Consider the following 21,686-nt stretch of genomic DNA (forward strand, 5'->3'; position numbering starts at 1 on the left):
GCCGTCCCCGCTCCGTTCCCCCGTTTCCCCACCGCCGTGCCAACCCCCCCCCCCCCCGCCGCGCCGCCCCCTCGCCCCCCGCTCCCCCCCACCCATGCCCGGCCAATCGCGGCGCCGCGCACGTGACGAGCGCTCCCCGCGATGACCTCATCCCTCGGTTGTGGGATGACGTCAAATTCAAGATGGATGGAATCACGGCGGCGGCGGCGGCAGCGCGGGCTGAGCCCTGAGCGGAGGCGCCGAGGGGGGCGAGCGGGGGGGGGCGGCGGACAGGGTGAGTAGCGCCCGCGTGTCGCGCCCGTCCCGGGGGCTGCCCGCGCCGCGCGGGTCTCCCCGCGCACAAATCCGTCTTTTCCTGACGTAACTCTGAGGTGGTTTTTTTTTTTTTCTCTCTCTCTTTTTTTTTTTTTTCCCTCTTTCCTCCTTCCCCCCTCCCCCCACCACCACCCTTCCTCCACCGAGCGGGGATGCGGCTCCCGCGCGCATGCGCCGGTTACGAAACTCTTCCCCCCAGTCCTTGGCGGGGCGCGGCGCAGGCGCCCGGAGCGGGCGGGACGCGCCCGCGGCCGCCGCCACAGCGCCCGCCCCGCCCGAGCCCGAGCCTGAGGGGGCGGCACGGGGGAGCGCGCTGGGCGCATGAGCGCGGCCGGCAGCGATGGAAGGATGGAAGGGAGGATGGAAGGAAGGCGGGGAGAGGCGCGCCGTCCTCCGGCTTCCCCGGGCTGCGGCGCCTCGGGAGCCCGTTACCCGCTGCAACGGGGTGTGAGGGCCGCGAGGGTCCGGCCGCCCCAGGGCGTGAGGGACCGGTGGTGTGAGGGGCGCTGGGGACCGGTGGTGAGAGGGATACCAAGCACCGGTGGTATGAGGGATACCAGACACCGGGGATACCGGGCAGCGGTGGTGAGAGGGATACCAGGCAGCGGTGGTGAGAGGGATGCCGGGCACCGGTGGTGTGAGGGATACCAGGCAGCGGGGATACCAGGCACCGGTGATGTGAGGGATGCCGGGCACCGGTGGTGTGAGGGATACCAGGCACCGGGGATACCAGGCACCGGTGATGTGAGGGATACCAGGCACCGGTGGTGACAAGGAGCGGCTGCCCGCGGGGTGTGAGGGATGCCGGGCACCGGGGATGCCGGGCACCGGTGATGTGAGGGATACCAGGCACCGGTGATGTGAGGGATGCCGGGCACCGGTGATGTGAGGGATACCGGGCACCGGTGATGTGAGGGATGCCGGGCACCGGTGATGTGAGGGATGCCGGGCACCGGTGGTGAGAGGGATACCAGGCACCGGTGGTGAGAAGGAGCGGCTGCCCGCGGGGTGTGAGGGACCGGCGGTCCGGCGCTTCGCGCTCCGCCGCCGGCTCCGGGCTCTTCCCCCCGCTGCCATCCGAGCTCTAAAGCGGGAGAGAGGCGCCGTGCCTCGGTGACACGGCTGCTCCCAGGTGTGTCTGGGAGGGAGAGCGCCTTTCATCTCCCCCCAGCGAGGTCCCCGCGTTCAGTGCAGGCAGGTATCAAACCTCATCAGTGTCTTGTCTAGAAAGGGGAGGTGTCCGCGCATGGACCGCGCTCTGCTCGGTGGTGCCCGGCAATGGTCAGAACGTGATGCACAGATATTCCACCTCAACGTAACAACCTTGCTGTGCAGTGACCGAGCACTGCACGGATTGTCCAGAGAGGCTGTGGTGTCTCCCTCACTGGAGATATTCCAGAGCCATCTGGACACAATCCTGTGCCATGTGCTCTAGGATGACCCAGATGGGAGCAGATGACCCGCTGTGATCCCTTCCAGCCTGACCCATTCTGTGGTTCTGTAAACAAAGTGTGGCTTTGCTGGTCCATGTACTTGTGGGCTGGATTATTCATCAGAAGGATGAAGCACATTTCACAGCAAGGTGGGGAAATCCTCAGTGGTGGGCTGTGCCTGCGTAGAAAGTTGTGGAAGGCATTTACCTGGTCACAGGTAAAACAGAGAGAACTTTATTATAATTCTCTGTAAAGTCCAGGCTGCTATTATATTCAGATTGGATGAGGCTCATGTAAATAAACAGGAGAATAACTTCAAGGAGTTACTATTAGACAGGAAATAATTGTGGAATGTGTGTGTGTTGAGTAAGCTCATCTTAATAATTAAATAGCAATTGCTTTAGTAGTTCTTCCTACAAAAAAAATGTAGTTGGACTCCCAGTGGAAGTAAGAGGTAGGTAGGCTGTACATACAAGAAGAGATTGTGATGACTTACACAGTCACAGAGCTTTTTGTGAATACACTTGTAGTTAAATTAAAATTAATGTTTTATCCTTAGATAAACTAATGTGAAGTTAGATTTTTGTAAAATGTATTTTTGTACAGGAAGTCTTTTGATATTAAATCAGGAGTAGTAAATGCACACTACAGGTAAATCTAGTACTGTTTTTTGTGTAGGTTTAGCGTTCTGTTACTCAAACTGACAAAGTACTCTGACTAAAATTTTCCACCAGCAGTATGCTGATCCTCTTGAGGGGAAGTTTGGAGCAAATTTAAGCAACTGTTTCTATAAACCTTGTTAGCAAAAAAAAAAACCCAAATTATGTGGCCATCTCTCGGGTGAAAAGGGATCCAACATCTCTTTCAGATGTGTGTTTCACCCATATGCTGTAGAGTTGTAATTTCTTAAGAATATTTTCTTTACCTGCGAAAAGTGCTCCCATCCTGACTGGATAGTGACCATTTCAAGAGCTGTCATTTAGATGTTCTCAGCAGGGGCTTGCAGGGAGATGTCACAAATTAGAACCTTTGCAGTTTTCAGCTGCAGAGCCATGCCAGGATTCCTTGGGGATTTCACCACTTGTGAACTTCCCTGATTCTGCTTTAATGTTCAAGGTAACTTACCCTTTAGAACATCTTAGCATTCTCATTGAATATAAACCAGGCAGCAGCTTTTAAGAAGTTCCCAAAGTGCTTTTTGTGCTGTACATTCAGTGATAAATGTGAACTTTTGTGCCTTCTGTTCCCCCTGTGTAGGTTCCAAGTGCCAGGGTGATACTCTGATACTCTGCCACATCCATCTTGCACTGAGAACCCTCTGGATCAGTAGAAGCTGGATATTACTGAGAAATTAGGTTTTCTGAGCTCATGGAGGTTTTGTGTGTGATGCTGGAGAGAATACGTGCACTCAGAAAATTGAGTGTTTTGATCATCTTTGTAGTAATGGCTGATCACACTTCCCTCAAAATTAGTTAGGGGTAGATCACCTTTGGATTTAAAAGGCTGAAAGTCTTGAGCTTTCTTACTGTATTGAAGTTGTTTTGCTTTGAACTTCAGGATCTGTGGAGCAGTTAAAAACCAACCCTCTGTAGCTTTCAGGGTTTTGAAATTCACTTTATCTTCAAAATGGTGATAACTGCAGTGTGTGACCGAGTGTGGACTCGGAGGGGAGAGGAAGTTGCGCTGCAATCAGCACAAGGTTTGTTCTGCACTGGGAGGGGCTGTGCTCTCAGTCACATGCTGCAGTTGCAACGATTTCAGCTCTCATTAAACTTTTGAGCAACTGAGCGCCTTCATTTTGAAATCTGTCTCATGTAATGATCTGAGATCCTCAAAAAGCAAAAAAAGTTTTTAGAAGCAGCAAAGTCATGGAAAGACTGCCATATACTCTGCTTTAAAATAGGTATTCTGTGCAGAGGGGGATTTCCTTCCCAGATATTTGTTGTAGTTTAATATTAGTCTTTGTACTGTAGTGTTTATCTTCTTTTCCCCTACTGATAATATTAAAGACATCAGTTCTCTTATATTTTCTTTCAATCAGCAGTGAAATAAAAAGAAACTTATTGTCTTTTCTTATTGACTACTTTATGTATTTTGCTGTTCTGGAACAGTTCAGGCATATTTTATGAACAAAGAAAGAAAGTGTTGGGCAAGTCTTCAATCTTCCTAAGCTCCTTCCATTTTCACCCCCATCAGTTCATCGGTCTTGCTGTCCATCACAAATACAAGTTTTAAAATCCCCTGGTCTTGATTGTTGAGGGGTTTTCCCTCTGACATGTAGTGAAACACCACATCCTTCTTGTGCAAATTCTTTCCATGCAGTCTGTGATGAAAAGACATGAAAAATCCTTTGTCCAAACATATATATTTTTTAAATGCCACAAAACTTTTCCTTTTGTAATAATTTGTATACAGCCAAATTGCATTCTTTGGGAAAGGAAGAAATATTTTTCCCTTTTTTGTTGGAGATCATTAATCTCCTTATCTAAAGTTTATCCTACCTCAGTACTGAACAGCGTGAGTAACATTTAGGTTGCAATTCATTCTTGCCAACCTCTGACAAGTTGTGGTTACTGCAGGGACAGTTCTGACACAGGGCACAGTGAATGTCCCCTCCACCCCCTCACAGTCTGCTCTGGACACATATGTATCTTCAGACACTTCCTAAAAACAGTGTACTTAGGATAGTAAATATGCCTGACAAAGCCCCTTTTAATGTAAATTAAGATCCATGGAAGGAAAAGCAGTGGAATTACAATGATTTCTAATCACTGCCACACTCAGTCTGTCATAACCAAAAGGAATTTATTTATTTTGTACCAAGGCATAACTCTGAGTACAGCCGTTCCGCTGTTGAGGTTAAGGGCCAAATTTCCTGGAATTCCAGTAAAAATATGACCATCTCAATTCTCATAAATACTTTTGAGGAGTAAAGAAAATACCATGCTCTTGTTCATGGAGCTGGATTTTTAAATTAATTCTTTTTTAACTATGTATGACAGTCTCCCTTCAGTTGCTTATGGACTTGGGGTAATCTGAAAATCTTCCACATGCGATTCATGAGCTTGTAAATCTCTTAAGGTAAAACAGCTAAAATTGCTGTTGTCTTTCCCCTTTTCTGTGTCATCTTCTCAGTATCTTGGCTAGAATCAGTGATGGCTGAATGACATTTTCTTTGGAGCCCTTCAGTGGGAGGAAGATACCTGCATTCCCTGAATCGCAGCTTTCTCACTTGGAATTTTTCCCCCATCATGTCTCATTTTTAAAGATACCTTATTGTAAACACCATCCTGTTGATAAAATAGTACCTTACAGGCATGTCTGGCTTCTCTTCCCATCCAAAATTACTGTGCCTGTAAAAAGCACCATTATAGTACTAGAAACATGACCACAATTAGGGTTTGTCATTTTTACTACACTAGCAAAATTAAAAGCTGTATGTAGACAACTTTTTAATGTGAATTAGGCAAGTTAATGTGTCATATCTAGTAAAGCAGATGACTGTTACTCCATTTGATAAGTATGCTCAGCCTTGCCAATAAAATCAACGTGTAGAATTACATGTAGAAATACAAGTGTGCACATTTGGTCTACAATTCTTCAAATTTCATACATCTCTTACCAAAAAAATGACAAATATTTCTGGGGATGAGATTTCTGTAGGTGTTTAAATTTGATGGCCATCAAGCCTTTCAGCCTTGTTCCATCAGAGTGTGTACTGAGTAAGAGTACAAACATCACAAAGCAAACGTTGCCTTGTATTTTGCACTACAAAACAAACATTTCAAGGGAATGAAAGATTAAGAACTCCTAGGGAAAGGTGTTTTTAAACTTTTCAATATTTTGATGTAGTTGACAGCAATTGGAGGCTGAGTTACACACCTTTTAGTCGAGTCATGGAGGCCGGGACAAATATCAAATTGTGTTTGATGTGATTTAATCTTCACTAAATGTTTCAGGAAGAACTTTGAGAGCTCCAGCCAGCACTTCCCTGCCTTGTCCCTTCCATCCTGTCGCTGGATCCGCTCCCTGCTCTGACAAAGGCAGCCCTTCCTCGGAGGGGGAGGAGGGGACACGGGCTGCTCCTTGCGGGAGCAACGCCTCGCCTCGTTAGACTGCTCTGAGAGCAAGATGAAATTGCACCCCGAGCTGCTGCTGGATTGTAAACAAGAATGGGAATGACAAGAGGAGCTTTGTACTCTGACATTCTGTAGTTTGCTGCACGTCAGGGGGAGCTATTTTAAGTGTCAGAACGTGGAACTGAGGGTATGATCTGAATGTGAAAAATAGCCTCTAATTTCTAAGTCAGCTTCATGTCTGTGTCAGGTTAGCTGCTAATTATTTGTCTCGCGTTTAGGGCAAAATAGACTGCAGAATATTCAAACTGAAAGTAGGTTTAGATTAGATATTAGAAAAAAATTCTTTATTGTGAGGGTGGTGAGGCACTGGCACACATTGCCCCATCTCTGGATGCATTCAAGGCCAGGTTGGATGGGGCTCTGAGCAGCCTGGTCTAGTGGGACGTGTCTCTGCCCATGGCAGGGGGGTTAGAACTGGATGATCCTTAAGGTCCCTTCCCAAACCATTCTGTAAATCTGTGATTAAAAATTTCTTCTTTTTCTCTCTCTAAATGTCTGCTTTTATATATATGGAGGATAAATAGGTAGAAATTAGTCCATCAATTTCACACACTAGCAAGCATGGTATTTATGTGATTTTATGCCTGTGTTTATACCAGTGAGACTCTGTGTGCTGCTGAAATGAGAAATGAGGAACGCTTGTCTTCATGGAGAAAGTTCACAGTGCTGTCTGCAGTGGGAAACAGCAATAGCAGTGAGATCTCATTTCATGAAATCCAGGAAGACAGAATCTCCAAACATATGCAGCAAGAGATTATTTAAGTATTTAGGTAGAAAAAGATTATAGAAATGCAAACAATAATCCTATGTGGGTCTGTAGCTTTTACTTACAGGTTTTCGGGCTATATAGGGAGATGTGTAAATCTGTATATGCTGTGGGAGAGTATCTGTGTTGCAAAAGCTGTTGATGGGAGAAGAGATGTTTTATAAATTGTTGCCAAACTCAGATCATAAAAAGCCAACACAGGGTCCTTGAGTAGAAGCTTAAACAGTCTAGGTTCCTTTTTCATCTGGACTTGTGACAGATAATCAAGGGACATTTCTACTCTTCTGGTGTCTGAAACAGCACCAGAATTGTCAGAGCCATCGGATCCTCAGGAAAGCACTCGAATGCAACATTCCTGCATTTTCCAGGGGATGCCCCAGGAAGTCACTTGTATTTTTTGGCTGAGTCTTATAATGCACATTTCTTTGCTCCCTTCAGTGGGTTTGTCCCTGCCGTGCTTCTTGTGTGTTTAAACCTGTTCAGTCTGTTCTCTGTGTTTCCTCCTCCATCCTCATATTCTCTGCTTCCACCTGCACTTTCTCACAGCCCTGGCACCTCCTTGCTGCAATATTGCATCTCCTGGAGGGTTTCAGAACACGATCTTTCCCACTGCCCCCCACTGCACACTGTTAATGGAGCTTCAGCTGGCAGTGATTTCCTTATCATGGAAGTCAGAAGGCAACATCAACATCTCATAGTTGCTCATGTATTTGAGGGTGTAGGTTACACTGAAACCGCACACAAGTATCTGCCTGATGCTGTGTGGAATGTTTCAGCTGTAAAGTCAGTGGCTACATTGTTTCTACAGGTGAAATTTCAGATGGGGGAAGCTGATGGAACAACTTCCTGAGGAGGAATGGGCAGGTGCCTGGCTTCTCTTGCGGGAACCCTGGGGCTCATTTGACCTCTCAGTGAGCTGATTAAGCTCCCTATCCTAGAAAGTAGCAAACAGATCTAAAAATCTGGAATGATTTTATTTGTTCCCTGCTTAATTTTAAGGAGTTGAATTAACTCACTGGGAGATCAAATGAGCAGCAGAGCTGGTGAAAGGAAGGGGAGAGTAGCACAGGGCTGGGAGATGTGAGAGTAAGGAGCAGAGGAAAGGAAGGGGAACTGCCATTTCAAAGGGAGGTTGCTGTTGAAGATCAATAAACTGTTGGGCCTAAGATTAAGCTTTTTCACCCTTCCCTTGTGAAGAGCTTTCCTGAGATTTCTTTTATTTTGCAAAAGTTATTTTGAAATAGTAGAAATAGTAGAGTCATCTTTTTCTGTCCTTGTTCAAAATATAAAATAAAAACAAATATGGTACTTAGGCTTTTGAAATGTAGTTTTCTGAGATCAGTGGAGGGCTGTTGAAGGAGGGAATTAGAGGACTGGAACATCTCTCTAGTGAGCTGGGCCTGTTCAACCTGGAGAAGGGATGACTGAGAGGGGACCTCATTAATGTGGATAAATATCTAAAGGGGTGGCAAGAGGGTGGACCAGGCGCTGCTCTGTGGTGCCCAGAAACAGGACAAGAGGCAAGGGGCAGAACTGATGCCCAGGAAGTTCCACCTGAACATGAGGAAGAACTTCTTCCCTGTGCAGTGATAGAGGACTGGGACAGATTGTCCAGAGAGGGTGTGGAGTCTCCTCTCTAGAGATATTCCAGAACTGTCTGGACACAATCCTGTGCTGTGTGCTCTGGGGTGACCCTGCTGGAGCGGGGAAGTTGGACCGGCTGACCCACTGTGGTCCCTTCCAGTCTGACCCATCCTGTGGGTCTGTGAAGGCTGACATGAAAATCTCTTCTTCGCCTCCTGAGGGTTCCTGCTGCACTGGCTCTTCCTGGGTCTGGAGTCCAAACTTAGTCACTGTTCCTCCTGAGGACCAGCAGCTGCTGTGGCATGAGGCGCTGCCACCAGACTGTGGGAGATTTTCTGATATGCTCCTGCTGTTTCCATGATGGCACCTGAACTTCATGGAAGAAAAGAAGAAAGCTTTATTTCCAGTCAGTAGTGAAGGTGGCTGGAAAAAAAGGGTTAGAGAGAATAAAAGCAGATTATCTGGAGGAAAGATCTTGGATAGCTAATCACAAAACAATCTACAGATGAGAAGTTGGAATACTCAAACACCTGGAACCAAATCTGGTGTTACAGGAGACTGCCAGAGTTGTGTATCTACACACGGTGCCAGGGAAGCTTTTGTGTGGGGCTAAGCACAGGCAGCCAAGCTCTGGCTTTGGGCAACCAGTTCTTGTGTCCTGTGGCTGTTCCTATTGCTGCCTCTTCAGTTATGCCAGTGCAATAGCTCCTGATGTGGTTCACTATAAAAATCAACCAGCATTTGAAAAGAAATAATGTTGGCTGTTTATTTATTTCTGTTCTGCTACGTCATACAGGCCTGCAAATATTTGTACTGGCACAGCTGAAGGAGGAGTGACCTGCAGTGTGCAGGTAAGATGAACACAAGAGAGCAGGGAGGACTTGGATCAACTTTGTTATTGAAAAGTATTCATGTAGTGAAATTTTAACACATCGTACTCTGACTCAGGTATTCTTTGGGTTAATGTTTTTTTCTACTTCTAGATATGTCAGGCTTTCACATGATCTGGATAAATGTCTTTAAATGGCTCTGCAAAACAGTTGTGGTGTGTTTCTTGCTGTTGTTTGTTTAATTTCTGCCTGTTGTGTCTAAAGGCTATTAAGATGAAAGTCAAGCCCTTGAATTGGGAAATACCAGGATTAAAGCTGCCTTTGCAGGATTGATTTGGTCCTTTGCCATTTGTGCAGCCTTGGTTACTGTTAAAGTGACAGAGTTAAATTGCATCATGTGTAACTGGGGGGATGTTTATGTCTGCAGTGTTTAATGTGATGAATTGAAGTTGTTGCAGGAATGAAGAAGGAAACTGTGGCCAGAAGGATGGGTGACTGTTGGATTCTGCTTTAGTCCTGCAGATTTTACACCACTCTCTACTGGTTACACTGCACTGCTGGGTTACGTGGGCAGAGGGACACATAGTAATTACATGGTGTTTACCCTGCCAGTTTTAAAAGCACAAAGCAAAGCAAATTAAAATGAAAGATCTTAAAATATTTCAAAACATTTGACTAATACACTCTATTTCCACTGTGTCCTTGAGGTGTGGGTTGTGCAGCAGCTTCTGTTGGGTGTCTCTAAACCACAGTTAAAGTTTCCTAAGCTCTGTTGATCTGCTACCTCCATTTAGCTTCTACAACATGTGATTCCCAGAGGAATCACTTGAGTTTGCAGTTTATTCCAGGTGAAGGGAAAGATGTTCTCCTGGAGCACTTGTAGCTCTGCAAGTGTTAATGGGCACCCAGACCATGACATTGGATTAAACTCTGCCACTTTAAATTGCAGTGGCATCCACAAAAGAGGAGGGTAATGAACCACCATCCTCACACCCTCACCTCCATCCTCCCGGTGTTCTTAAATAAAATTTAGAAAGCAAAACAACCCAGATTGCTTTCTCAAATTGAGATTGACTGCACTGCTTTTTATATATAGATGGAGGTGTGGGGGAATTAAGCATTATAGCTGTCTAAGGTGAATTAAGGATAAATTAGTGTTTATGAAATGACACTGCAAGGCACTGAAATATGCAGTAAAGACTGATCTGGTGAGGAAACAGCATTCTGGTTTTGCTGTTGCCATGTCACTATGAACTCATTTTGTATTTTTAGGTGTAGAAGTGGTGGGTCAGTCCTTGATATGATCAGTGCCCTGAGACACATCCTTTAAGTAATTTCTCAATAATATTAATGTAGACTTTGATCACTTATTTATACCCATTATTTTTAAGATTTACCATCCTCATTTATTAACCATGGGGTTGTAGCTTCTCAGTACTGTTTGTTTATTTTGATAAACTTTACAGTTTTGCCTGTAAGCTGATGAACAGTGAAACCTTTTTGTTGCAGTTGCATGTATCATGTACAAATGAAACTAAAAACTAGTTTCTCAAATCAGCTGTAAAGTCAGAGAATTGCTTTTAACAGACACATCATTGACTTGTTTTACAACCACCATGGAGGTAGTGTAGAGAGTGTCGATGAGAAAAAAAAAGATAATTTAATATGTTGATTTCTCTGTGTGTGTTCTTGTGCACAGATATATAAATTGTAACTCCTGCCATTGAATTTATTTGTTTAACTTAAAACCTGATTATCTTCTTTTGTTAAGCTCTCATCAGGAGCAGTATATTGAGTTATCAAGACGTATCAAGTATGGAACGGGCTGTGTTTTGAAGCACATGGATCATGGAGATTTCTGCACTGCAGCTTTATTTGTCCATATTGTACTCTTGGATGCAGCCAAGGTTAACTGTTCCTCAGACAGATATATGGGTTGTGGGCATAAAGTGCTCTAATGCTAATGAATGAAATGGGGATTTCAGTTCTCTGATTGCTTTTCATCCTGAGCAAAACAATGCAGGAATACTTCAGTGAAAACTGACATTTCCCAGAACCACATCCCGCCAGTGCAGTTAGAAGTAGATATTAACAGCACTTATTAAGCATAAGTAAACATGATGAATTTCGATTCAGACAATAATGCTGTTTCCTTCTTCCTTCCCAATGTTAATGCCCTTTCCATCATCCTATTAAAAGTGACAACAAAACCCCCTTAATTTGTCTAGTCAGCGGGAGACTGCCAGGGTTGCTTAGCCTCAGAAAGGTGAGTTCCTATAACTAAGCTTTATATACCTGATCCAAGAGTCCAGAGTTTATCAATTCAGTTGTCAAGACAGATCTTCATGAAGCTGAAGCAGAGGAAGAGATGCTTAAGAGTGAAATAATTGAACTGTTCCTCTCTGTTGAGAGAGGTGTATTACAGGAAGAGAAAACAGCCCATCCATCCATCCATCCATCCATCCATCCATCCATGCATCCATCCATCCATCCATCCATCCATCCATGCATCCATCCATCCATCCATCCTCCAGTTAGTTAGGTGTAATATTCTTGGTGCAAGATTAGCAATTAAAAGGATCTTTGAAAGTGGGTTGATAAGCTAGTCCTTCCCATGCCTGTGGTTTTTTGGAGCTACCAGTGGTGTTTCAGTCCCAAACCTTTCCCCCACACAAGCAGTTTCTTTAATTGCTGTTTGATGGTGGTTTAGCCAGTTTACAAAGTACAGGAGATGTGTTTGTCTCTAACAGTTCATATAAGGCAACCTACAGCTTTGTTGTTGTTCTTTTTCAGGGACATCAGAATCATGGAGGGGCTCTTGCATTACATAAACCCAGCACACGCCATTTCCCTCCTGAGCACCCTGAACGAGGAGCGTCTCAAGGGACAGCTGTGCGACGTTGTGCTGATCGTAGGAGACCAGAAATTCCGAGCTCATAAGAATGTTCTGGCTGCCAGCAGTGAATATTTCCAGACTCTGTTCACAAATAAGGAGAATGAGTCTCAGTCAGTGTTTCAGCTCGACTTTTGTGAGCCAGATGCTTTTGATAATGTGTTGAACTACATTTATTCTTCATCCTTGTTTATTGAGAAAGGCAGCCTTGCAGCTGTGCAAGAATTGGGCTACAGTCTTGGAATATCTTTTCTTACAAACATTGTTTCTAAGAGTCCTCAAGCTCCTTTTCCTTCATGTCCTATGAAAAAAATACTATACCAAGATGAAGATGAAAGTAGTTCTCAGAAGAGAAGTGTCATTGTCTGTCAGAACAGAATTGAAGCACAAGCAAAAAGCGTAAATCAAACACAGCACGACTTAAGCCATACTCCTAAACCTTCACCCTCTGTGGCTGTCAAAGCTAGCAGCAGACCACAGGTAACAAAACCAACTGAAACCCTTCACAACTTATCACTGACTGAAAGGAGGTGGCTGAAAGAAGGCCCTGTGAGCTATACAAAGGTTCGTGAAACTTCTGGAACTGTGGAGGATCAAAGCAGAGGTACTTTAGTGAAAAGGAACATGGTGCTGCCTCAGATGTCTTTAGCAGAGAAAGAAATGGCAAGTGGTGAGCCAGGAAGCAGCGCTCAGCTGCTGAGAGGAAAAGTTGCAGAGATGTCATTGAAAAGACCACGTCCACCGGTCTTGTCTCTGCGTGGGGCAGCAGAATCCACGTTTTTGTTGCGAGAGACAGGAAAAGGAAATGGTCAAGGGGAAGATAGGAATTTGCTCTACTACTCCAAGTTAGGGCTAGTAATCCCATCTAGTGGGTCTGGCCCAGAAAACCAAAGTATTGACAGAAGTGGGCCCCTTGTAAAAAGTCTCCTTCGACGGTCACTGTCCATGGACAGCCAGGTTCCTATGTACTCACCTTCTGTTGACCTAAAACCTGCACAGGTGTCCTCGTGCTCCTCACCAGGAACTAAGGATTCCCAGAAGACATTTCATGTTGCATCCCAAAAGTCATCCTTGAAAGAGTCATTGGAGAAGTCAGCCTTGGATGAGAAGCCACAGGTAATACACCCACATCGCCTTAGGTCTTTCAGTGCCTCTCAGTCAATGGATCGGGAGCTCGCTTCCCCTCTCTCGGAGGTGCGGATCAAAACTGAGCCCAGCAGTCCCCTCTCAGATCCTGCTGAAATCATACGAGTCACAGTGGGGGATGCTTCAGCATCGGCAAACAAAGACTTTCCTTTTAAAACTGAGGATGACCGTAAGGAACCAAGCAGGCTTCCAGCCAAAAGGAGGTTCCAGGATGATAGGAGGCTGCCGTTCAAGAAGTTGAAGGCAGATGAGCAGGGTTCTCCTGTCTCAGAAGGGAACTTTGAGGAAGGCTCGAGCCCTACGCACCTTGATGCCGATTTCCCTGACTCTGATGTCAGTAAAGATGAATACAGTGAGATGGAAGAAGCAAGACCAAATAAAAAATTTAAATGTAAACACTGCCTTAAAATTTTCAGATCAACAGCAGGTCTTCACCGCCACGTTAACATGTATCACAATCCAGAGAAGCCCTATGCTTGTGACATATGCCATAAGAGATTCCACACCAATTTCAAAGTGTGGACGCACTGCCAGACACAACATGGAATTGTGAAGAATCCCTCACCAGCTTCCAGTTCACACGCCCTTTTGGATGAAAAATTCCAAAGAAAACTGATCGATATAGTGAGGGAGAGAGAAATCAAAAAAGCTCTGATTGTGAAACTAAGACGTGGCAAGCAGAGCTTTCAGGGCCAGTCGGCTTCCCAAGCACAACAAGTCATCAAGAGGAATTTAAGGTCGAGAACCAAAGGAGCCTATATTTGTAGCTACTGTGGGAAAGCTTATCGTTTCCTCTCCCAGTTCAAACAGCACATAAAAATGCACCCTGGGGAGAAACCCATTGGAGGGAATAAGGCTCCTAAGCAGAAAGATCACATTCATATTGAAAACACGGTGGAAAACAAGGAGGTTTACCAGTGCCGTCTCTGCAATGCCAAGCTCTCCTCACTTATTGAACAGGGAAACCATGAGCGACTCTGTAGAAATGCCACTGTCTGTCCTTACTGCAGCCTTAGGTTTTCTTCTCCAGAGCTGAAGCACGAGCATGAAAGCAAGTGTGAGTACAAGAAGCTGACTTGCCTTGAGTGTATGCGCACCTTCAAATCATCCTTCAGTATCTGGCGTCATCAAGTTGAAGTTCACAATCAGAACACGATGGCTCCATCAGAGAACTTTTCTTTGCCTCTCATGGATCACAATGGAGATGTCACCAGTTCGTCACGGCTGCCTCCGCAGTCGGAATCCAATAAAATGAACAATTTTGTTGCTGCAAAGGAGGACGGTGTGTTCAGTGATTCGTCAGAGCAAATCAATTTTGATTCTGAAGACTCTTCATGCCTGCCTGAAGACTTAAGTGTTTCCAAGCAGTTTAAAATCCAGATCAAAGAAGAGCCTGCAGATGATATAGAGGACGAGGTCACCGAAACGAGCAGGGAACCTAAGGATGTAGTCTCCAAGAAAGATCCCAGTTTGTGGCCCTGTGAAAAGTGTGGGAAGATTTTCACCTTACGCAAGCAGCTGGAGCGTCACCAGGAGCTCCTGTGCTCCGTGAAACCCTTTATCTGCCACGTGTGCAACAAGGCCTTCCGAACGAATTTCCGCCTCTGGAGCCACTTCCAGTCTCACATGTCCCAGGCTGCAGAGGAATCCACAAATAAGGAGCCTGAGATATGTCCACCAGCTAATTCCCCATCACCCCCACCCTTACCCCCACCACCTCCACTCCCCAAAATCCAGCCTTTGGAGCCCGACAGCCCCACGGGCTTGCCGGAGAGCTCCAGTACTACTGAGAAGCTGTTTGTGCCGCAGGAGTCGGACACGCTCTTCTACCACGCCCCGCCGCTCTCGGCAATCACCTTCAAGAGACAATACATGTGCAAACTCTGCCACAGGACTTTCAAAACGGCTTTCAGTCTCTGGAGCCACGAACAGACACACAATTAGCTTTAACAGAACCCGTGCAGAGCTGCTTTGGGGGGGCTGTGTTCAGGATCTCAGAGGCCTGCCACGTAGACTACAAACTGAAGAGGATCATAATGATGATGATGATGGAAAATCTGGAATTTGTGATGCTGCTTGGATTTGAAGATTAGGAAAAACTATAACTTGGTTAGTAGGTAGAAAGCAGAGTAATTTAAAATACTGTGGTCTGGGATCTAATAGTAACAGAATAGATTTTATTTTATTTCATTTGACACTGAAGTACAATTGCATCTGGATTGTATGCATGGATCTTCATCCCGTGATGTTGGTGTGTGAGTGTATATTATATATAAAGTTACATATTAAATGAAAGAGAAACAACAATTTGGATTCTAACTGTAAGCTTATAGTAGTGAAATACTGTAACCAACGTCATAATTTGTTTTTCAAAAAGAAACCAACACACACAAGCTCCATGTAAGTGGTTGCCATGCGCTGGCAGTTTGGGAGGAAGTGGATGGAGTGTCTTGCTGTATTGACTTAGGTCTTAGAAACCTTTAGCAATAACAAATAAACCTCAAGTTTGAGTAATCTTGATGTTATTGGATACGAATGTTTGCTATTTTAAGGGAACATTGAATTGTTTTGTTGTATGGAACTTGTGCAAATTAAAATAGAATCTAAAGTCAGCAATATTATTACTAAGATTTTATATAAGAAGTAGCAGCAAGCCTGCTTTCAGCCATTTAATTATAACTTTCTAAGGAAAATTGAGAGAGGGGGTACTTTGCTTTATATAATGTCCCAAAGACTAATTTCCTATGGATACTTGGGTAGCTGAATCATTGTGTAACAGCCATCATAATGCAAATGGTACTGTTTATAACGTGAACTGAGGTTGAATGGATGTCAGACAGATTTCATAGTTTTGTTTCCACTATTTGTACAACTGTTTGTAATTTTAAGTACAAAGGAATGTATAACTATTAAATCAACAAGAGAGAGCTCGTTAAGGGACAGAAGATGAATTGTGTTTCTAAACACAAGTAATAAGCTCAGCCATGAAGTACAAAGATATGTTTTAACAAAACCTAAAAATGTAAATATTTATATAGACACCTGTATAAATGAAGAAGTATGTATTTGAAATTTGTATTAAGCGTACATATCCAGCTCAAAGCAGAGGAGAAAATCACACTACAATCACTGCATTTTATGGATACAATGCATATAGAGTAGTTCTTTCTGCTGCTTTAGTCATATGTGACTGTGTTGCAATTTTCCAATTTGTTGAAAATTGTGGTAATAATGGGCTGCAGATATTCTGTGTGCTTCCATTATTTTACCTCAAATGGCAACTGGAGCATTTAGTGTAAGTAGGATCACACATATTTACCAGGAGCTATAGTAAGGGTGCAATTTTTTCTGTAAGTCAAGGAAATATTTACCCAGAAGTAGGAGGTGAACCAACAGTGAGAAATTATTTTGCTAGAATTTAAAATTAGTGGAGGGGTGGTGGGTTAGAGTGAACATAAATGATGCAAACTGTGCTTATGATCCTGACCAGCTTTCCCCCTGCAGGGCTGGGAGAAGGGGGATGTAATTCCACCCTGCTGAGTCAGAGCCCAGTCTGTGTCCACTGAAACCAGCAGGACTTTAGTCACCAGTTTCAGGGGGGCAGGAGCGAGGCTTGGATCCCCTGTGTAACCATGTGTGTAACTGGTTTTTCAGTATCCCAAGTTCAAAAGGTAGAATTGCAAGCTGATGCTGAAATTCAGCAAAATCAAGCACAAGTGTAACTCCTGAGAATCTGAGGATGGGCACCCTCAGGCACACACCAGATTTTTCTCAGTGAAAGCCAAGTGTGCCACCATTTTTTTTTTCCCCAACAGATATTTAACTATTTTTCCTGTAAGTGAAATTTGAAAGAATTTGCTCAGGATGGACCCCTGATTTTTTTCAGCTACCAAAAAAATTGCAATGTTAGTTTCAAGCCTCTTCTGCTTTGTTTTTCTTATGATCTAAAATTGCTATTAGACACCTCTGAAAGTAACTTCTTGTTCTTTTTTGTCCTCTTCAGGCAAACTGTGGTTGAGTATGATTAGGCTAATTTGCTGGAGTATCAGTTAAACTCTTTCAGTGGCATTGCAGTTAAAACAAGGTACTTGCTTAATAGTGACATTTTCAGTTACTGATTTTTTTATTCCACCTAATAAAACCATACATTTCTTTCTTACTAGAAACAATTTCAGAATAAAATGGTTATTGCACTTAAACCTGGTTTTGAAAATCAGAAGTACCCTTTATATATGTTAAAGAAACCCTGTGTCTATAAAATATGAACGTGTTTTTGTAGAATGGTTCCTAAGTTTTCCCCAGTGATTCCTCTGCACAACAGCCTGAAAGTTGAGCTATAGCCTTTTAAAATTCAGTGTGCTTTCTGAAGGAAGGTGGCAACCAGCTCAGCTGGGTCACAGCCATCTCACTTCCAGCTGAGATTCTGCTCTGTGCTATGATGATAAATTCTACACACTTTAAATCAAAACCCTGTTCAATATCTTTAAAGAAACCCTAACCTTTTTCCTAGTGTACTAGGAATTATAAAGAATCCGTAAAATATTTTTGGTCTAAGTTTTTCTTCAGTTGCTTTGGTTTTGAGGGGGTTTTTAAAGTTTTGTTTTCCACTTTGAGAGTGTTCTGTGTGATTTTCTTTTTTTTTTACATTTGGTTCCTGTTGTTTAGTAAAGGAATTCAGGATCTCTAAAATTTAAATATGAGATGTTTATATAGCAGTTCTGGTTTTCTATTAGCTTTTATACAGTATCTTAAAAAGCCCTTGATAGAAGTGTTTATTTTGGAGGATATGGAATAAATATGCTTCCACTTATATAACTTTAATATATGTCTTAAAATTTAAATTATGGGGAAAAAATGTTAGTTGCTTGTTTATAAATAAAGGTCTTTTGAAGAATGTCTATTTGGCCACAGCCAAAATAAAAGGCAAATTTATTGATACAAAAGCCTGTTTTCATCATATTTTGTTTAATTTTATAGCTGTGTAATGAAGTGACAAAAAGTTAGAGGTCTTGTTAAATATAAAAAAGTGTTTTGCTTTTCTAAAATTTGTGACAGGAACGTGCAGATGTTTTAATATATAGATTAGAATCTATAATTCTGTCCTTTTTTTGCTATTTTTATAACCTATCAGATAAATCTCAGAGAACTATCCTGCTTCAGTGGGAGTGGAAACTAGTGTTGCATTTCAGGGGAGCAGTGTTGAGCCATGAAATGTATTTTGGTTTGGGACTTTTTTTTTCCTTTCAGGCACTGTGTTGGCAAAACCTCTAAGCCTATCTTAAGTCCATTAAGATCAGTTTGTTTTTTTTTTTTTAATTGTTCTGTGCAAGTCCTTTGCTGCATTGGGACCATGACCAACCTTTGAAAGTGAGCAGTGGCAGCAAAACACACGAGCCAGTAACAGAGCTGTTTTGGGTTATTGGTAAGGCAGAGTGAAACACCCGTGGCAGGTGATGGAGGTGAAGAGGATGAGCCCAGAGTTTGTCTGGGCTGTTTCAGAAATGAGATGTTGCATTATCTGTGACCCCAAACAGCTGTAAGAGGCTTGGCCTGCGTTTCCTCTTCAGGCAGGAACATCCAGGAGGGTTTTTTGCCTGATGTTTTTTGTTTTCCCCCAAGTGGGACACGTGGGTTTGCTCCAAAGCTCTGCGTGGTTCTCTGTTGCTGTTCCAAGCTTCCAGTGTTAAAAAGAGTTCCTCCCATGGGACAAGGACAGACTATGCCTAATTTCTTGGCTCTAGCAGTGAGGGTGCAAATATCTGGCATGAGCTTGTAATCTGGCATGTGCCTATACTGTTGAATAAAATTGTTTACATTTTCCTACCAGAAGATTTAGATAAAAATCAAAACAAGCTTAGGGGGTTGTTTTTTGTTGGAGTTTTTTTTTTGTCTGTTTGTTTTGGTTGGGGTTTTTTTTAGTGTTGCTGTTATGGAATCAGTGTTAAAATATTTTTTTCTGTTGTTGCTGAACACAGCCTGATAGTATTTTTAATATTATTGATTCTTGTTTATTTAAAATGACTTGTGAAAAACTGTACTGTAACTGCTCTACAAAAAGGGACACTGTCAAGAGAAAGGCTGGATACAGAAAATGGACCTACCTGTATTAGAAATACTTTATATTAATAAATAATATTGAAGAATTTAAAAACAAATTGAGTCATAACACTTGAGCTGCTTGGGCATGAAAATCCTATTATGGGCAGCCTCAGTTGTTGTGTGGATGTCTGAAAAATGTAACTCAATTCTGTGGGTTGAGCTGATTTTTCATATTGCTTTTCCTCCCACTGTTTCAGAGTAAAGGATTCAATCCTTTTTTTTCCTTTTCCAGTCTGTCAGTAGTGCACATTACCTTTTAAAGACACAAGCTTCCCACTATTGCAGCAGCAACTTTAATTCAAAAATGTACAGAAAACTAGAACAAACCCTCTTTTGCAGCATTAAGTGCAAAATACACATAAAGTACATCTTTTAAGGCTTATTCTTGACAGTGTCTCTTTTAAAAAAGCAGGAAAATGGGATCACTTTAAGTGCTTGGGTACAGGGGAATAATTTCCTACTAGAAATTGGAATTATCTAATATATTTTCTAGAGAGTTTTCCGGTTAGTTACACAAAATCACTTGTCATTTTAAAGGATTATAGAAGTAAGACAAGCAACTCTGGGTTTATAATCCTGTATACCTTATACATTCTATATCTGTTCAATACACCAGGATGGATTTTTACTTTTTTTAGGACTGAGACTTAATAGCTTAAGGCAACTTTTTCTTTAATGTAATGTAAATCCATTGCTGCTTTGTACAACTTTTTCTACTGTGTGTTTTCTTTACTTAGATCTTGACTAAGAAATGTTGACGTCCAATAAACTTACACTTTGTTTCTTTTCAGTCACTGTGTCTTCTACTGGAATCTCTTGGCAGAGGCTGGTGTTATTGTACAAACCATTGTGTCTGCGGGGTAGGAAATGAGTTTTGTAAGAGAGCATCTTTTGTTCTGTTGGATGGAAGTGCTACTTGTACATTAAACTAATGGGGGGTTGTTTGTTTTGGTAAGTGCCTCACTGAACCTTTTACTGGAAAATACAGGAAAACCAACTGCTCCAGGCAATCTCTTAAAAACTTGAGCGTGGCCCAAATCCTGCTTCATGTGCAGTCAGTGATTTGTGGGAGGAAGTGTCTCCATCTCCAACTGGACTGAGGCAGATGTTTGAGAAGACACAGGAATGTTTCTGGTCTTTCGCAGTGCTCTCATCCAAAGCAGTTTCGCTGCATGAATGTCCCTTGTCAAACCCCCCCGTGTGGGAATGTAGTGTGTGGATTCCCATAAAGCAGAGAATGAGCTTTTTTTCTTTTGGGAATGGGGTTTGCTCAGTTCCTCTCTTCCCACTAGGTGTGACCTGTCTTTGAGAACACTTAGGTCAGTTTTCTCAACTTCTTGGACTCCATATTTGCTGTCTTTTGCCTTGTGCAGTGTGGCTGCACCCACTGACCAGTTTCACCCACATTAAACAGAGGAGACAAGTTCTCAAGAATTAACGTCCCACAAGTTTAATCCCACAATTAACATCCCACCTGCCTGGGTATTGAGGAACGGTGTCAGTGGGACACCACAAATCCAGTGGGAAGGATAAGATGTGCACAGAGGATGTGCTGAGCACTCACCTGCACTTTTTACCCCAGCACTTGTCACTGTGTGTGCACTGACCTCTCAGAGGGAGCAGGGCAATGGCTCAGGTGGAACACAGGGCAGAGCTGCAGGACCAGCTCTGCCAAACGTTTGGATCAGGGGTGAAAAGGGCACTCTGAGCTCAGGAGGATTTGGGCCTCTCCTTGAAAAAGGGGACAAAGAGCTCATGGTCTGTCCTCTCTGGGGTATCCCTGCCCCTCACAGGTTTGGGGAGCTGTGGAAAAGGCAAAGAGAGGGTGGAGAGCTGCTCTCTGATCCATTCATAGTCTCAAATCCCCAAAGATATGGTTTTCTCTTTCTCCTTTCAGATCAGAACAGCTCCAGCTCTTCCTGCATCCAATTAATATTGACACACAGTGCTCTCTCCGTCACTGTTTCAGCACAGACTGACCTCTGCTAGAACAGTTCACAGAAAATGCTCCAGAGAACAAAAAGCCTGTGTTTGACATAAAACTCAAGAAACAAATTGAAATTGTTAAAGGTTGCTGATAATGCCATGAGCATTGCACCTGTTTTTGTGGTTATTTTTGCTCTAATTCCAGCTGTCCTCTTCTAAAACAGTTGGTCTGCAAACAATCCAGAAATGTTTACTTTTTCATTCATAGGATATTTCCATCTATCATTCAATATACAAACACAGGAGCATCCTTATTAGACCAACAGGGGTAATATTTCTGTTTCCAGTCCTGGCAATAAAATTTTCAAGGTGTTGGCTGCAATGAAGCAACATACACAATTTTTATTTCCCTTCCTTTTTGCATGTGTTGAAAGTGTACATTGAAAGTCAGTTTCTGCTGACAAAGAATTTACTTTAAATTGCATCTGCAGTTTTGATAAACCCTTAACAATTCATTAATGTCTTGTCAATCTAGGATCTGGGATGGATTCAGCT

The 21,686-nt window shown here is 43.2% G+C and overlaps 1 protein-coding gene across 3 annotated transcripts; it reads left to right on the forward strand.

Annotated features, from left to right (window-relative positions):
• Positions 1 to 128: 128 nt before the first annotated feature.
• Positions 129 to 19,995, forward strand: ZBTB21 (zinc finger and BTB domain containing 21). 3 transcript variants are annotated; one of them, XM_085586838.1, is made up of 2 exons: positions 129 to 274; positions 11,861 to 19,995. In XM_085586838.1, exon 2 carries the CDS (start codon positions 11,874 to 11,876, stop codon positions 15,048 to 15,050), a length of 3,177 nt encoding a protein of 1,058 aa, XP_085442964.1. In that variant the 5' UTR covers positions 129 to 274; positions 11,861 to 11,873; the 3' UTR covers positions 15,051 to 19,995. The 3 variants fall into 3 exon arrangements, with proteins under 3 accessions (XP_085442964.1, XP_085442971.1, XP_085442959.1); XM_085586845.1 differs by lacking the exon at positions 129 to 274 and adding an exon at positions 579 to 11,333; XM_085586833.1 differs by lacking the exon at positions 129 to 274 and adding an exon at positions 579 to 10,974.
• The last annotated feature ends 1,691 nt before the right edge of the window (positions 19,996 to 21,686 follow it).

Source organism: Lonchura striata, chromosome 1, assembly GCF_050655825.1.
Source record: "Lonchura striata isolate lonStrDom1 chromosome 1, ASM5065582v1, whole genome shotgun sequence".
NCBI classification, from domain to species: domain Eukaryota; kingdom Metazoa; phylum Chordata; class Aves; order Passeriformes; family Estrildidae; genus Lonchura; species Lonchura striata.

What these genes read in the sequence shown, in the direction of transcription:
- ZBTB21 (XM_085586833.1), top strand. Translation starts at nt 10,916, where the DNA reads ATGGAGATTTCTGCACTGCAGCTTTATTTGTCCATATTGTACTCTTGG. An exon ending in TACTCTTGGATGCAGCCAAG is followed by an intron (nt 10,975 to 11,860) that starts GTTAACTGTTCC and finishes GTTCTTTTTCAG; the next exon opens with GGACATCAGAATCATGGAGG.